Source organism: Cricetulus griseus, assembly GCF_003668045.3.
Source record: "Cricetulus griseus strain 17A/GY chromosome 1 unlocalized genomic scaffold, alternate assembly CriGri-PICRH-1.0 chr1_0, whole genome shotgun sequence".
NCBI classification, from domain to species: Eukaryota; Metazoa; Chordata; class Mammalia; order Rodentia; family Cricetidae; genus Cricetulus; species Cricetulus griseus.
Genome location: NW_023276806.1, coordinates 191,040,705 through 191,058,176, shown reverse-complemented (window position 1 = coordinate 191,058,176; position 17,472 = coordinate 191,040,705). Strand labels below are relative to the sequence as shown.

Here is a 17,472-nt window from a genome sequence, read left to right as displayed (position 1 = left end):
GCAAGCATCCCACCCTTGTCCTTCAGAGGCTCATGGACACATCATAAAGCAACATGCGTGTAGCCCAGCTTAAAAGGTCCAATGATCTTTAACAGTCTCAATGCTATTTAAAAGTCCGAAGTCTCTTTTTAAACTAAAGACAATCTCTTAATTTTAAGTACCCTGTTCTGCTGGCTAGTCTCATGTCAATTTGACACAATCTAGAGTTATCTGTCAGAAAATGCCTCCAAAAGATCCTGCTGTAACCTAGCCTGCAAGGCATTTTCTTTATTAGTGGATGATGTGGGAGGGCCTAGCCCATTGTGGGTGGTGCCACTCCTGGGCTGGTGATCCTGGGTTCTCCACTGAGCAAGCCAGTAAGCAGCACTCCTCCGTGACCCCAGCTAGTTCCTGACTCCAGATCCCTCTCCTTTGAGTTCCTGTGCTGACTTCTTTTGATGATGAACAGCAATATGGAAATGTGAACCCAATTAAACCCTTTCCTCCCCAACTTGTTTTTAGGTTATGGTGTTTCATCACAGCAACAGAACCCTAACTAAGACACCTATAAAAACTTACATACATCCAACATGTAAAAGCATGGGATATACACTTCCAATCCAAAAGGAAGGAATGTGAGCATAATGAGAAGAAAAGGAGAGACCAAAACCCAGCAGGGCAAACATCAAATCCTGTAACTCCACGTCCAGTATCAGGGGCTTTATTGTCAAAGGTTTGAATAGTTCTGCCCCTTCTGCTTTGCTGCCTACAACACATACCTATCTCTCGAGCTGATTCCACCCCTTGTGTGTAGTTCTACTTGTCATATGTCTCACAGATCTGGCATTTCCAACATCTTGGGATGTCCACTGCAGTCCAGGCTTCACCTTCACAGCTTCATGGGATGGCCTCTCATGGCTCTTTGCACGGCTTCCAGCCCTGCCGCATATTTCGGGGCATCCATGGCTCTCTGAACCCACAGAGAAAGAACCCTTGACCCTCTCACTCTTGCATCTTTCATGCCTCAAAAGCAAGTGCTACATGGAGGGCACTGCCAAGTTTGGCTGCCAACTTGGGAAGAACTCTTGTTCCCTTGGACTGTATTTATAGGAGCTTTGTAATGTTTTCTAGAAATGGGAAACTCCTTAGGCCTTTCCCAAGTTGGAAGGTTAGCTGGGTGGGTCTTTCCCTGGGAACACACCCTTCCTATTATAAAGCAGAGTAGGTTTTCTTTTTTTCTTTAATGGCATTAATCTCTCCAACAGTTACAATCTTTCCTTCAGCACGTGACCTGGTTGGAACATTTGCCTCTAAGATCTTTTCCCTTTTATTCTAAGATTTACACATTATCTATTTCTTTCTGCCACATTTTCTATTTTTTCATTATAAAACCTGCATAAGACCAATCAATAATGACCATGCTCATGAATGAATCTGACACTGCCTCAAAATTTGATCCAGCAAAGAAACTGGTTCATTACTTTCCATTTAAGCTCATGCAAGGTCTTAGGACACAGGCACAGGCAGACAGATGCTTAGCTAAAGTGCCCTGTGAATGGCCTTCAGCCCAGTTGCTCATAAAAATCCTTGCTTCCCTCTGAAACCTCCTATTAACATTACTCTCAGCACTACAGTCTTCTGGGCTTCTGTTAGGATGGACTGTTATGGTCTGCTCACAATTTCCTAGTCCAAAGCTTTCCACATTCCTCAAAACAACAACAACAACAACAACAACAAACATGATCAAGTTTTTGACGGCAACAACCCCATTTCTATATTAGTGACATTTCTGTTGCTGTAATAAGACACCACAGCCAAAGGTAATTTAACATAGAGTTTATTTTGGCTTAAGCTTCCAGATCACTAGAGGTCCATAATGGAAAGGAAGTCATGGCAGTAGGAAGCTGAAAGGAAACTAAAAGGAGGGCGAGGCTATAAACTCTCAAAGCCAGCCCCAAGTGATATATTTCCTCCAGCAAGGTTGCCCTACCTAAACCTCCCCAAAACAGTGCCACCAACTGGAGACTAAGTATTCAAGAATATGGCCCATGGAGCACATGTCTCGTTAATTACAACACTCATTCACAATTGAGAATCCCTAATGCAAACTCTCTAATAATTCTTCAGATGGACCAAAACAAATATGAAAACAAGAAAATAGTGAAACAATGGTTAAAGTTCAACCAATCAGCTCATGAACCTAAAGCAGCCCATCTGGAGTTTTCCTCGACACCCAAACTACGCCCTGTGCCTGCCCAGAACCACATGTTCAGGCTGGTGTTCAAGTCTACAGATGGATATACACAAGTCTCCTTCAAGGATAAAATTAAGTGTGTACTAGTGTGTTCTCCATGGATTGTTAGAACAAAGCTCAGATCTTCTGGGGACAGACATGGCTGACCATCTCTTCATTCCATCCCTACAATGATAGAACATGCTCTATTACAGTTCCCACTGAACAATGAAGCTGCCACATAGTAACAGTCAACTAGATCACATCCCCAGCCCTTCTGAAGTTCCCTGGTGCTGCGTCCTCAACGCAATACAAGACAATAAATGCATGGGAAATAGCATATCAAAATAAACTTCACCTGGCATGGCAAGACGGCTGACTTGACACAAAGGCTCCCAACCTGAGGCTGATCCAAAACCACATGGTGGAAGGTAAGTCTGACTCCCACAAGTTTCTCTCTGGCCTCATGGCAACATGCTATGTGGCGTATCCTCCCCTAAATTAATTAATTAATGTAATTAAAATTATTAAATGTCACCAAACAAGAGTGGAATTTTACTTCAGGTCCCTCTCCTGACAGTAACACTGGGAAACAGAGAGATTTCTGCTCCGGTTTCATTCTATTTTTATCCCTTTCTCGTCCTTAAACTGGGAAGGACAGGAGGAAGACAGGAAGGCAAGACTACTGATTTGGGAGATCTGATTACTAGGGAATAACTTCAATCCCATTAAATGTTGGCACAGATTCTGTGGGACTGAATGTTGCCACCAGAGATCCACAAGAAAAGATTTCAGTACTGAGACTGCGAAGCAAACTCTCCCAACAGTCTCAGTCATCTGCAGTCACTGCCTTACTTGCCATACTCCCCAGCAGCAGCCAGAAGCATCAATCTACACAGCCCCGGGAGGCCCTGCCCTTGTAGTACATCCTGGGTTTCTTTTATTCACATAGAGCCCAGGCTGGCCTCACACTAATTATACCATCAAGGACAATCTTGAATTTCTGATTCTCCTGCCACCCACAAAGTGCTGGGATGACATGCTTGCACTACTATGCCCGGATTTAAGCTTGGCAGTGCTGAGGACAGGATGTGAGCTTTGTGCGTGCTAGGCCAGCAAGCGTCAATTGACCTACACTCCCAGTCCCAGCTTTGGTTTTAAATAGATGTCCCAGTGTCCATGTAAATTGGGGTGACCATCTCAGTATCCTTGATACAAAACTCTCATGCGCCCCGCTGGCCTCTAGTACCCCACTGAGATCAGCAGCCATGTTCACCTTTAAATTTGCCTTGGTTTAGACCACATGCTATGTGGTCATGCTCTGTGAGTTCACTGACCTTTATAGCACACTCTGTTTTGGTTCAGAATCATGCAGACATACCCAAGCCCATCTGTCCTTTCCATCTCTCCTGTTCCTCCTGACAATAAACACGTTGGTGTACTCAAACACCATGACTCTTGTCTTGTTCTACAGAGATACCTTATGCCTCTTAGTTTGCTCATGTTCCTCTCTCCAACTGAAAATTCTTTCCTCAACCCCACTCGCGTGTAATGAGCATTACTTCCATGTCTGTGAAACAGCCTCTATCTACATCCAGCCACATGGACTTCCCTTTTTACTTCACATGACAGGGTGAGGAGGGAAAGGTCTGCCTTCCTCCCCAAGAATGCTGTAATTTGATTAGAAGCTAGCCAGTGGTACCTGGTTACGATAATGCCAACAGCTCTTTGTTCTTCAAAGATGGCTCATGAGAGGAAGCATAAATCTAATACATAATCTACATGTGCATGCTTTCCCACAGAAATGTTATTCACTTCTAAGGAAGTTGCAAGTAGAGCATCTTCCTTGTCTGAACTCTTGCTGGAAGCAGGTACCCATCACCTTTCTCCAGCATCCTTGCAAGATGGCCATCTACATCATGCCTACACATATTTTCTGAGCCCACTCTTCCAGGTACCTAATGGATAACACTGGGCTACAGAAGCTCTTAGACTTAGGTTGGTGGACCACCACACTTGAGCATCTAATGAGCTTCTTAAAATCACTTGTCTACAAGTCCAACTCCAGACACAGCTGAGTCAGCACTCGGAGCATGGAGGGAAAAATTGCTCACAAGTGCCCCATGGGGGACCTTATGCCATTGGAGGATCATGACCACGGTTAGAGACTCTGGGTCTATATCTAGAGTTCTGCTCCATCTTCCTGGAGGATGGAAAGTCACTTCCCCTTTATTCAAAGCAGCTCTTTAAATAACAGGAGGTCTGAGTATTAAGAAATCCTTAATACTCAGCTGTAATCATGCTACTAACATTTTCTTTACCAAAAGTCTCCATATCCTAAACCAGCTTAGTCACTCTCCTCTGGATCTTTCATTGCTTTTCAGTGAATCTCCTAAAACACAGCATTCAAGATGGCCATACAGCACAATCTGAACTTGTGGAGAGCTGAGAGACACTGAATGCCTTTACCATATACTGTCAGTTATGAGCCGACTATTAATTTACATTCCTACCAAGTGAGCATGAGACAAGCCATCTCAGCCTAAACCAGCCCTCAGGAGGGGTCATCGCTTTATAAGCCTTGGCTAATTAAAGAGGCCCTAGGTTGACTCCCTCCTCAGAGTTGTTTTCATTTATACATCTCATATATAGACCGCATTGTCTGTTCCTGTTCTGTTTCTGACTTTAATTCACTTCGGCAGTCCTAGGCCAAGTGCATCCTGCCTGCGCATCAAATTCTCAGACAGCATTTCCCCACTTCTCAGGGGAGGAGACTCCACTTAGTGGTAAGGGCCCTGCCAAGAGGAAACACTGGGGCATTTTTCCACTTCCTCGTTTATTTGTGACTTGGATTAAACAACATCTTCTTGGAAGATAACTCTTCATCTTGCAGACATTTTTTAAAATGGGGTTGAAAGAGCTTAGTGCCTGGAGTAAAATCAAAGATGAAGGTAAAAGGATACAGAGTTCTCACAGCTCTACCCGGGATCCCCTGCTAATATTCTCATTATTCTCTTGTTTTCTTCTGACCTAAAGGTAAGAGTGGCCAAACAATGAGGGACACAAATGATAACTGTGGACCCAGAGCAGGAGAATTATGGAGCTGGGTGTGATGGCACACCTGTAATTGCAACACTAGGACAGTTGAGGCAGGAGAGTCTCAGCACTAGCTACAGTCAGTTCAAGGTCAGCTGGCCCTACCTAGCAGTGTGCTGGGGAAAGGGGGTGCCTGCATTAATTCATGTATCTGTCAAGAGAAGTAACAAGCAGCTGTCACAAAATGAGTGCCCAGAAGAGGAGCAAGGGGAGCAATTTGGAGAGGGGCGGGGCTAGGTAATGAGCCAGTCCACCTGCTGACAGAGGCCTCCGTATAGCACATATGCATGGCAAACCCACCCTCATTTCTCCCATTTCACACTCTCTGATACCCCAAGACCAGTGTTCACACAATTATCTAAGACCTTAATGTTAATTCATTATTTATAGCACTTTAGTCCAAACAGCTGGGCTTCTCACAGATTTGGTTAATTTAATCAAACTCCATGCAATTATACTTTAATTAAAACTGCATATGCATAAAGTTGAAATGCTGATATTTAAATCAATTGAATTCACAACAAGATTAAAAGATGCAAACGATTAATTACAGGTTCAAATTAGAAACAAAATTAAAAGCAATTTAATTCTTCTCTCTTTTTCTGTCTAGAAGGTAGCCATGACCCCAAAGGTCACGAATCCTCAAAGTCACACAGTGGGTGGAAACACAGAGACTCAAATCCAAGTTTCTTAACTTCAGATCCACAGCCTGTTCATCTGGGTTGTTCTAGGAACTTTTGTTGTTCCCTGTATCCATTAAACAAACTTCACCTTCACTAAAAAATAACATTCTAAACAATTATCTACCAGTGAGGTGACCAAAACTGCTATGGTGTTGAAAAGGTCTTGGTGTTGAGACTTGATCATTTCAGCAGCCAGGGAGAGTTCTCAGGCTGTTTGCTCATCTATAAGCTCTTCCAGAAGCTCAGTGTCTTCCTCGTTACAGAAACACATTCACATATTATTTGATTGACCTACATTTTGCTCAAACTATTTTCATGCATAATAAAAAAATAATAAACCCATAAGGCTCCATAAGTTTTGACATCATTTTCTTAAGTGGGTAGGAAGCCTTCTTTTCTTTGTTATCTACTATTCAGAGTTTTCTGTTACTCTATTTTTAGGTTACATTTTTAAATGTAGGCAAAAATTAAGCCTACTTTCTCAGCATTAAGTGTTCAGTCTCTCCATGATTTATTGTATGGTCACTGATTCTTCTTCATGGTTTAATTTGGTTTTTTCAGCACGGGGAATCAAATCTAGGGTCTTACGCATGCTCAGCAAGTATTCTACTACAGAACTACAATCTTCCGTCTTACTATAATTCAATGTTTACTTGTAATTCTGACCTTGGCACAATCTAGAACAACCAAGAAGAGAGTACATCAATAAAGGTTTGTCTACATCAGGTTGGCTGGTGGGCATGTCTATGATGGTTGTCTTAATTACTTTAATTGAGGCAGGAAGACCCAGCCCACTGTGGGTGGCACCACTCCCTAAGCAGGCCATCCTAGACAGGAGAAATGTAGAAAGGGCTCTAAGCACAAGTAAGTATGCATGTCCATTCTCTCTCTCTCCTCTTGATTGTGGGTGTGACTAGACATTTGATGTCCCTGCCTTGGCTCCCCCGCAGTGATGGACTGTGACCTGGAATTGTAAACTTAATAACCCTTTCCCCCTAAAGCATGTTCTGTCACCACAACAGAAAGATGAGACTATGTAACTGTGTAACTTGGGCTGTTTTCAAATTTGTCACCCCACACCTTCCTCCTCAGTGTTGTGGTTATAGGCACATACCCCCATTCCCAGCTCCTGAAGAGAAGTTTAAACCCTAAGAAGATTATTCTAAATAGGGGCACAAAGTGATTGTTTTTTTGTTTTTATTTTTAAATTAGTTTTTATTTAAATTAGAAACAATCTTATTTTACATACCAATCCCAGTTCCCTCCCTCCTGTTCTCACATTCCCCCCACCAACCCTCCACCCACCCACACCCATCCACTCTCCATCGAGGGTGAGAAGTCCCATTGGGAATCATCAAAGTCTGTCACATCATTTAGGGCAGGACTCAGGCCCTTCCCCCCCCCACACACACACCCTGGTGTATCTAGGCTGAGAGAGTATCCCGCCATAGGGAATGGGGTCCCAAAGATTTTTAATAAGCAAAAGCCACTCCTACTCACCTGACTGCTAATTTATCAAATCATTTCTGGAATTGTGTCCTCCAGATCTCAGTGTGGAAATAAGCTAACCTCATTCACATCCCACATAGCCATTTCCACCCTCACCACCAGAGTCCCCTACCCCATAGCCACTGCCCTGCAGGGAGATCACTCCCTTCCTCTCCACCCAGGCCTCCTGCTGGTCAGAGACTCAAATCCAAGTTTCTTAACTTCAGATCCACAGCCTGTTCATCTGGGTCATTCTAGGAACTTTTGTTGTTCCCTGTATCCATTAAACAAACTTCATCTTCACCAAAAAATAACATTCTAAACAATTATCTACCAGTGAGGTGATCCACAACCTACCATAAGTGACTGGCATTCCGTCATCCACATTCAGCCTCTCCTGACTCCCCCTGTATATACCCCCACAACACTACAGTAGTCAGCACCACATTACACTAATGGATAGCCTACCCAATAAAACCCTAAAGTCATTAAAGTTGATGACCTGGAGCCATTTTAACTTGCTACACAATCTGTAAACCTTAAAAGTGGGAAGTTCTACGTCACAAGGATGGAACCTTTCCAAACCCACCCTGGTATGTTAGGGCATGACTCTCATCCCCATCATCCTCGGAGGCTGTTTCCTGGGAAGACTAAAAGGGTATCATGGGACATACTCACTGCAAATCGGACTTGGCAGTTCTCCTCCCCCAGGTAGCAGAGGTCGCCCGAGACGTTGGTCTCCAGCCATAGGTGCTCCCCATTCACAGCATTCTCCTGCAAGGAAAAGACCCACCCACTTAAGTTTTCTCTTCAGCATCAAGGGAGGAACTTCAAGTCTGGGTTTGTAAGCAACACACTTAGTGACTCCCAGGGACTCTTCATGGGATCTGCTGGAGTTGACCCTATGGAAATTCTGGAAATGGAAAATGATGTTTGGGAACTTTGATCTAACCAAGATAGATATGGGGTCTATGAAGGCCTTATCCATAGATCACACTGAAACATTTTCAACAAATGAGGAAAAGTCAACTCTAAAGGGCTCCATGCAAAACCTTGTTTATCCAGACCCCACACTTTGATAACACAGGAGACCAAGCTAAGATAGAAATTTGCTAAGGAGGAGGATGGTGGTATTAAAATACTTTAGGTAACAATGGCTGACAATGAATTTATACTTAGCTTGACTCTCTGGAACTCAAAGCGCAATACATTCCTACCAATCCAGACATGCTGCTAATTCAGTAAGGCCTCCCACTCAATTCTAAATATTACAAACTAATTTGTCTACTGCCTAAGAATATGCACTTCTGATGGTGAGCAGAGCTGCTGTGATGTATGACACAATGAGCAACAACCCTGTTTTATCCAAAAACATGCAGTATACAATGGAGATGAGGACAAATAGAATCTATGGTCTTTCTTCTGATACACCACTTTAGAGACCATGAATTTATGTGCTAACTGTACATTCTGTTTATTCACTGAAAGGTTGAAATCTTGGGAGAAAACACTGTATTAGATTAACCATAAAGGAACATGAGATTAAGGATTTATAGGAAAAGTACTGTTGTTTTTATCTTATTCCATGTCAGGAATACAAGGACTAGCAGTTATCTTTTGATGGAGGATGCTGTGGGTTGGACTATGCCCTTCTCCCCAGTTCATATATTAAAATCTAATATACACATATAATCTAATATACACATCATACAGTGTGATGGTATGAGGACAGACCTTTGGAAAGTAGTTAGGTCATGAAAGCAGAGCTTTCACTATGGAAATCAATGCCTTTACAGGAAGAAAGAGTTCCCTCTCTGAACACATATGCAGCAAGAAAAAACCACCTGAGTTCACAGCAAGAAATCAACTACCTGCCAGACAGGCAGAGGGCCCTCACCAGGAACTCAATGCACTAGCACCTGTCCTTGTACCTTCTTGGTTTGAAAATGATGGGAAATCAATATCTGTGTGTAAGGAGAGATCTTACTTGGTACCTGTGGTGCTGACCACGCCCATTTGGGTGTGGCCACCAGTGCATAGGGGGCATGTGGGATTCAGGCCTAAGGGGAAGACAGGCTCACTCTCTTGGGTTTCCCATCCTGTCTCAGAGGGCAGCTGAGATTGGATGCTTGGAGCCCTGACCCTGGGTTATCGGTTTCTCATGTAAGTGATTTCCCTCCAATAAAATTAAGATATATCATCCCTATCCCGTGTATGGTAATTTTACTCCAACATCTGTGGCTTAAGTCACCCAGTCTGTGGCATTTTGTGGTAATATCCTGAATTGACAACAGAAGACGACTTCAGTAAAGAGCTTTACAGAATAACCAAGTAATTTAAAGTCCATCATGATGGGGGATGTCCTTCTGTGTATGTTTATCTTATTGATTGTTGAATAAAGTACTCTTTGGCCAATGAGGCAGCAAGTTAGGCAGGACTAGGAGTCGAGGGGGATTCTGGGAAATGTAGTAAAAAGAAATCTTGTGACACAGGCAGAAAGTGACATAGCAGGCCGACTCATATATAAGCAAGGACAAGAAGTCGTCCTCTTGCTCTTCCTCTTGCTCCTGCTCTCTGCTCTGGAGTCGCCATGTGATCTGCCGACAAGAGAGGGTGCTTACTGCTGGCGTCCTCCATTAAGTCTTATAGTTATCGTTGATAATTAAGACTGAGCTAGCAGATGAGAAATCCTAGTCTTTTGCCATGCAGCATTTGCACCTAATGTAAGTCTCTGTGTGTTGCTTGGGACCTTAACATGCCAGCGGGTGGAACTCAGGTGGCGGCAGGGCTTGGGAGGCTTTGGAGTAAAGACTTATGGTAACACCATCATGCATTTGAGCCACCCTTAAGATAGCTCATTCAAGAAGCATCCACAGCTTGTCAATGTCAAGGCTTAGAAGAAGAAGAAAACAGAAACCTAGACCAATGTTTCCAGCAGGAAGATGGAGAGAGAGCATACTATGTTTTTTAAAACAATGAATGCATTTCTTCAAATAGAATACATTTTCCTTTCAGGGTGAAGAGTCTCAAATGATTTCAGGCAAGAAAATCCATAGGCCATATTGTGACCTAGGATCCAGATCAGTTGTCCCCTACCTTCCTAATGCTGTGACCCTTTCATAAAGTTCCTCGTGTTGTGGTGACCCCCAACCATAAAATTATTTCCATTGCTACTTCACGACTTCAATTTTGCTATGGTTATGATAATAATGTAAATATCTGTTTTCCAATGGTCTTAAGTGACCCCTGTGAAAGGGTCATTTGACCCTTAAAGGGATTGCAACCCACAGGTTAAGAACCACTCATCTAGATGCTTCAAGACCCAAGGAGAGTGAGGAAGTCTCAAAACAACAAGAGTGAAATGTGAACATGTAGGAAAGTGATCAGGTATATAGGTGACAGAGGCCTCAGGTGCCTTTTTGTATGATTTTTTTCTTCTCCCCAGTAATGCTCTCCTTTGGTGAACAATGTTAAGTCCATACATAGACAGTCATGGGAAAACAAACTTCTCCTCTTCTTGTGGGACACTATCAGGAGAAAGGAAGACTAGAGATAAGGGTGGACCTTAAAAATTCATACAAGATGATGGCATCATTAGAGAATAAAATACAAGGGCATTTCTTTACAAGATCTCCTGAAGCAACTATGCTCACAATCTAAATCACTACAGAGGAGTTACTTGAGATCCATTTTAACTTCTAACCAACCATACAAAAATCATCCCTTTTCATTTTATTGTTCGATTCATTCATCAGACGTTTATTCTTCACTGGTGGCACCAGTCATAGGGATGCTGTGTTATCTCACAGTGGCAAATTGACTAGCAAGGTTGGAAACCAAAACTGACATAATAACAGGAACTACTAAGGGAAAGACTTCCAAGGAAATATTGCCAACTATTTTAAGGTGTTCAATATAAAACTGTTACAGTGGAGCAAATTCAAGAACCTGTGACAGTGACAAGCTAGGTGTGCCCACAGTGAAGTCCTAGGAGGGCAGGTAAGAACTTGGGAGTGAGACGATTGCAAGAACCACTTACTGGACTTACAGCACTATAGTTCCTGGCTCTCAGACGCCTTTGCTAAATGGTATACCATTTGTAAGTTTTCAGAAGCTCGCTGATCAGTCTTGCCTCAGAGTCATCCACAGAAAGACCACTACTTTTAGTTACCCTCTGTTTGTGATGGGAACTTGATTTAAAAGAGATGGACCTTTGGAAGGGAAAAGAAGGAGGTTTTACTACATCTAACGGGCTGGTTCTCAGTTTGAGCTATCTACTTAATGGCCTGGTAAAACAAATAAAATAAAATATGTAGGTATGACTCAAGAGAGGCTGTCAGTGAATCTCAATGAAACTTGTATACAACAATTGCTCAAAGGTCCCAAGATGGCCCCAATGTGCTTTGGAACCTATAATCCAATAAGCCTTACCCTCCTCTTCAAGCTTTTTAGATAACAGATTCTAGAGCATGTCTGTGAGCCAAAATACTATATGTATTCTTCTTTGTCTTGTACAATCACTAGAGAAGAAGTTAATGGAGACATGCATGAAGTATCTCCATAAATTTTAAGAAATTTTAAGACACAAAGCTATAATAAGCATACATCTATAGACCTAGAGTTCACTGTGGAAAGCCCAGAGGTACTAGGGAAAGAGAGAAACATATATAGATATCTAAAGAAAAGATGGAGTAAAAAATTTAAGCATACTTAAATTAGTATGCTTATTTTGGGAATAAGTTCCTGAAGAAACCGTTCTAATGAAAGAAAAAGGTAAGTGTACACCTGATTAGGTTAATCTAAAGCTCCTCAATGGGAGAAAATTGTCATAATAAGTACAACACAACAGAATGTTGTTATATCAAGAAGAACACATATGAAGATTGGTCATACAGAAACCTCATGATACAGAATCACAGAAAAAGTAAAATTCAGAAGTGACTTGTATCACGGTCATAGATAGACAGAAAAAAAAATAAGAGCTGAAAAAATGAAGTACATCAATAGTTGGGTTCTTGACACCCATCTGTTTCCATTCTTCTGCAGAGAAAACTCAATGGAGAATTCTTACATTGTGTCATTTCCTATTCAGCACTATGATTTCTTAAACTCAGATCCATGAGCTCTTCTTTCATATACCAATATTATTTTCCAAATCACCGGTGATGTCACATGGCTGAATCTAATAGCCAATGGTCAAGCTTCACGTTCATCAGCAACTTCAACACTGATGATCACCTTCTTCATCCAGAGTCACTTTCTTCTACTCTGCTGTTTGCTCTTTCCAGTCTCCATTGTTGGATCCTCCTTATGCCTGACATTTCAACACTGACGTGTTCTACAGCTCGATGCTCAGATCTTTGTATTCTATCTTCTGTCTACGTTCTGTCCTTAGATTACTACACTGAGGGTTCTTACCTTTAGCACTCATTGAGTAATTGTTACCTTCCAAATTATTTATTCAATGTGACCCTCTTCTTGGAGCTCCACTCATAAACAACTGCCCACAGCATCTCCCCCAAAGACCTAATAAGCACGTTAAATCCTTATGTTTGCAAGAACTGGATTTCCTCCACGATACGTTCTTCCTCGTCTTCCCTCTGGATTTTCAGTAAATGGTATTACCATTCCTCCTTAGGCTACGAGCTCTTGTAGCTCTCTCTTATTTACAACTAATTTCATTTCATTGCAATTTCAGAATGCATCTGAGGTCCAGCTATAACTCCCCACTTCTACTGTTACCACCAGCTCTGGCTTAGAATACCACAATAGCCTGCCACAATTGATATCCCTCCTTTTGTCTTCACCTTTCACAGTCTATCTTTCAAAAATGCAACATCAGTCACTGGGGCGAAAGCCTATTGCTCTGCACTCCCCAATAGCCTTGGGGGGGGTTTCTGATTTGGAGACTTTTACAGAGGTGAGGCAGAGGTTTGCTGCAGTAAAGCATTTCAAGTTAAGCCAGTATGAAGCAGAGCTGGAGTTCATTGGGAAGAGACCTTTGACAGACTTCAGTACAGAGGTTAACAGAGTGGCACTCAGGCGGGAAGGGAAACATGCCTAAGTGTAGACAGGCTTCTCAGGAGACCCTGGAGCTTAAGTATCTTAGTAAGGAGCATAAACACGATTTGATTGGTTTAATTTGGTCTGGTTTTTTGAGACAGGATCCCATGTAGCTCAGGTTGTCCTTAAACTTGCTAGAAAGACCAACATGAGCTCTAACATTTTCTCCACCTGCTTCAGCCTCCCAAGTGCTGGGGTCACAGGTTTGAGCTACCAATGCCTTGTGTATACACATGATTTGGGTGGCTCCCAAGTTAATCTCAAATAGTTGCTAAGGAACTTCTCCCCCATTCCCCCTTTTCAATAAATGGCATGACAGGATATGTCCACTGGGTTTGCTGCTCTTTGCTTAAGCTTTGAATAAACCTGATGCCCCAATATTGTATGTTCCCCGATTCATCCAGGCTTGCTCAACTATTCCCATCAAAAATGGCTCACTATGAGTTTTTTTCTTCCTCCAAATTCCTTACCCCTCTCTGGACTATTTTATGGCAAATTTCTATTTGTAGCTTTGTCATCAAATCAAGCATTATTTCCTCAAAAATTCCTCAATGCCCCGTAATTCAAGTCAAGTCACTTTGTTAGTGTCTGTAATAAAATCATGTTTCTTCTCCACTATCTACCTTAACTGGCAGTTATTCATATATTGCCATAATTATTTCATTAACATTTCCTTTCATACTAGATCCTAAGGTCCACAAATGCATTAAATTTACCACAGCTAAAACTTACTGCATGATCATTATTAAATCTCAATGAATTTTTAAAAGAACTAAAAATCATTGAATAAATGAGTAGATACATATCTGTGTCATGTCTAATTGTTCAGGGCAGAAAGGAAAGATGACTGTTATTTTATGTCCTTTAGTTTGAAGTCATAAATTACAACACATGGAAGTGAAACATAAGTTGAGACATACAAAAATGATGACATGCTCTTTTATCTATATGACATCTCCCTGTTCCCTCCTCTATCTTGTTTGCATGGTGATACTCCAGAAGTGTGAGTTTAACAGCTTTCAGTAAGTTAAACATGTTTGCCTAGTGAATTCTCCAATCTCAGTATAGTCTTAGAGATTCCTAAATCACAACTAATGTAAGAAGTGAGAATGGTCCTGAGGACTCCTGAATTCTGCATCAAGGATACCTGGGTGGTATAGGCATTAGGATGGGCTAAACCAATGACTGGCTTTGTCTTGCTTTCTACATTTCTCCTGACCCTTTTCCTAGCTGTGAGCTAATTACATGAACTTTATTATAAAGTAGATAGGATACTTAGTAACTCTATGATTTAGGACCCTCTCACTTCCCTAAACCCAGTTCATCTATCAGCAAAATTATGAAAAACATTGTTCCTCTATCCCAGAATCACCGTGAAATTTCAGTGTAAAAATGAAAATATGTCATAGTGTGTATATGATAAAAAGTTAGTAGGTGTTGTTTTCTTTTCTTTTCTTTTTTTAATCATGTTGCTATCACTTTCTGGTTTTCCTTCTTCTTATTCTTATATGGAGACATTTTTCAAATCCCTTTCCTATGACCAAGACTGCTGCTATTCATCAATTCATTTTGTTCTTCTTCTTGAACATACAGCTAGATCTGGTTTCCCAGTTCCACTTGCAGGTAGAAGTGGCTGTGATACTAAGTTCTAAGCAAAAGAACAGAAGCAAAGGTTCCAGGCATGGTCCATCAGATCTACCCAGAATCATCTCCTCATTGCTTCTGCCACAGTAACTTATTGGGGTGGTCAGCCTCTGGAATGATTTTGGAAACCTCCTGATGAGATGTCAGCATAACAGTCAGGATCTGTCCTTGAGTAACTGTGAAATGAGTCTAGTTCCCATCCAACCACCCAGACTAGTCCTGGTCTCTAGCATGGGTGAGGGAGAGACAACTTGTATATTGCCACATTACATATTCTGGTCTCTTATTCAGAGTAGCCTACTTTATCCCCAAGGAATGCAGACTTTGCTCTTTGTTCTTATTTTTGTCTAGGTTTCCTTTTATGTCTAAGTCTATCCCCAAGTTCCTTAGCATATACTAGACAGCAAGTCTAATCAAGTCCCAGTTTCTTCTTTGAATTCTGACAAATGCTCTGGCTAATTTTACATTGTCGTACACTCAGATCCCTTAAAATACACCTATGGTTGTGTCCCCTCCATGGCTCTAAACACTTATGAAATGAAGTCCAAATTCAATCTCTCACTCTAGACCTTCCACCAGGCCTGCCAAATAATCTAGCCTTATCTTATTTTTCTTCTTTATTACTACTGTTCTTTAATCATATCTTATTTCTGGTGCCATGTTTTATTGATTATCCTTCCCACCTGGGAGCATCTTTCTTGCTTCTTCTCTACAAATCTACCTTGAAATGACATCTCAAATCATATGTATCTCAAAAACTGTCCATTTCTCAAAAACAGAAAAATAACCACCCTATTTTTAAGAGATTGCTTTTTTCCTGGTCTTTGGAATATGGAGACAAATATCCCTGTATAGATGGACACGGACACACACACACACACACACACACACACACACACACACACACACACACGCACACATGTATGCACTCACTCTCATCCACACTCATCTGTGGTCCTACATGCATATTTACAAAATAGATGTAGTTACTTGTGTCAATGTATGTATGTGTTGTGTATACATACACACTTACACACAAACACACATATACATATATACACAAATAGATATTACTACTTGCCCAAGTTCTGCAAAAACCCCAGCAATGGTTACAGATTTTTTTTGAAAAGATAAAGATAGGGAAGTATTACAAATTGGGTAACATGTATAACAAGTGCACCAGCAGGAGCCAGGCAAACAGATACACATATGCAATCCCAACACCGAGGAGTCTGAGGCAAGAGAACTGCTTAAAGTTCAAGGCAGGTCTGGGCTACCTAATAAGTTGCAGGTCAGCTTAAGATATAGAGACTCTGTCTCAAAAAGGAAGCCAAAAAAGCAGTGCATAAACAACCAAAGCAAATAGCCCAGAGAAACAAACAAATGCAGTTAGAAAATGTTTTTTTAAATAATTGGAGTTATAAATGATACCTTCCTTACAAATGTCCATGCAAAATTGAAAAACAAATTAAATGTGGATTTTCTGAAAACCTGCGAGTTAGTCATAGGTGACAAAGGTACCTTGAACAGTCCACACAGAGCTGTGTGGAAAATGGCTGCTGATGACTGGGAATGTGGCATCATTGATTGAGCTGTGCCATCAACACCTAAGTCACAGTTTAAAGACTAAGTATGAAAGAAGATTACTAAAGTCCTTATACAATCACCATCTGTTGCTTCAACACTGAATGGTAGCATTTGGGGTTGATCAGGTGAAACAAAACATGGTACTAAAATTGGGTTTCCCTATTTATTCATATTGCTTTAATGTGATTCCCTAAATAATTTATATTCAATCTATGGCTCACATCTGTTTCCGCTAAAGAGCATTAAACAATCACTTCCCTAGTGTCCAAACATTTGGACCAAGACACTTACTGCAGACCCATGGAGCTAAAGAGTCTGAGTCCTCTGAGAAGCCAACTGATTCTGGTTGCCAAATAGACACAATGTATAATCACCTAGAAGACAGCCTCCCTAGGCTTGCCTGTGAAGGGAGTTTCTAAATTGGTTAATTATGGTAGAGAGACCAATCCAAAATGCCAATGCACTATTCCATGGACTGCAGCCCCGGAGTATAGAGTTCATCTCTCTCTGCTTCCTGGTGGGGACACAGTGTGACCAGCTGCCTCACTGGCTGGTGAACAGCCTTCCCTGGCATGATGGACTGGATGGCTTCTTAAAACTACACATCAGAATAAACCCTTCCTTAGTTTGCTTTTGTCAGGAATGTTGTGCGGTAATGACAAAGGTAATTACTATAGGACTGTATCTTAAATTACCCTG

General features: G+C 41.5%; 1 protein-coding gene across 4 annotated transcripts in view; it reads right to left on the bottom strand.

Moving 5' to 3' along the window:
* The window catches only part of Dgki (diacylglycerol kinase iota), a 434,118-nt gene that overhangs the window by 262,247 nt on the left and 154,399 nt on the right, over window positions 1–17,472 (bottom strand). For 3 of the 4 annotated variants that reach the window (XM_035451050.1, XM_035451051.1, XM_035451052.1), the window contains exon 3: window positions 8,158–8,253. In XM_035451050.1, coding sequence (XP_035306941.1) covers window positions 8,158–8,253 — 96 coding nt within the window. Of the gene's footprint in view, window positions 1–8,157; window positions 8,254–17,472 lie in introns of those variants that run through there. The other variant, XM_035451053.1, reaches the window with a different exon arrangement.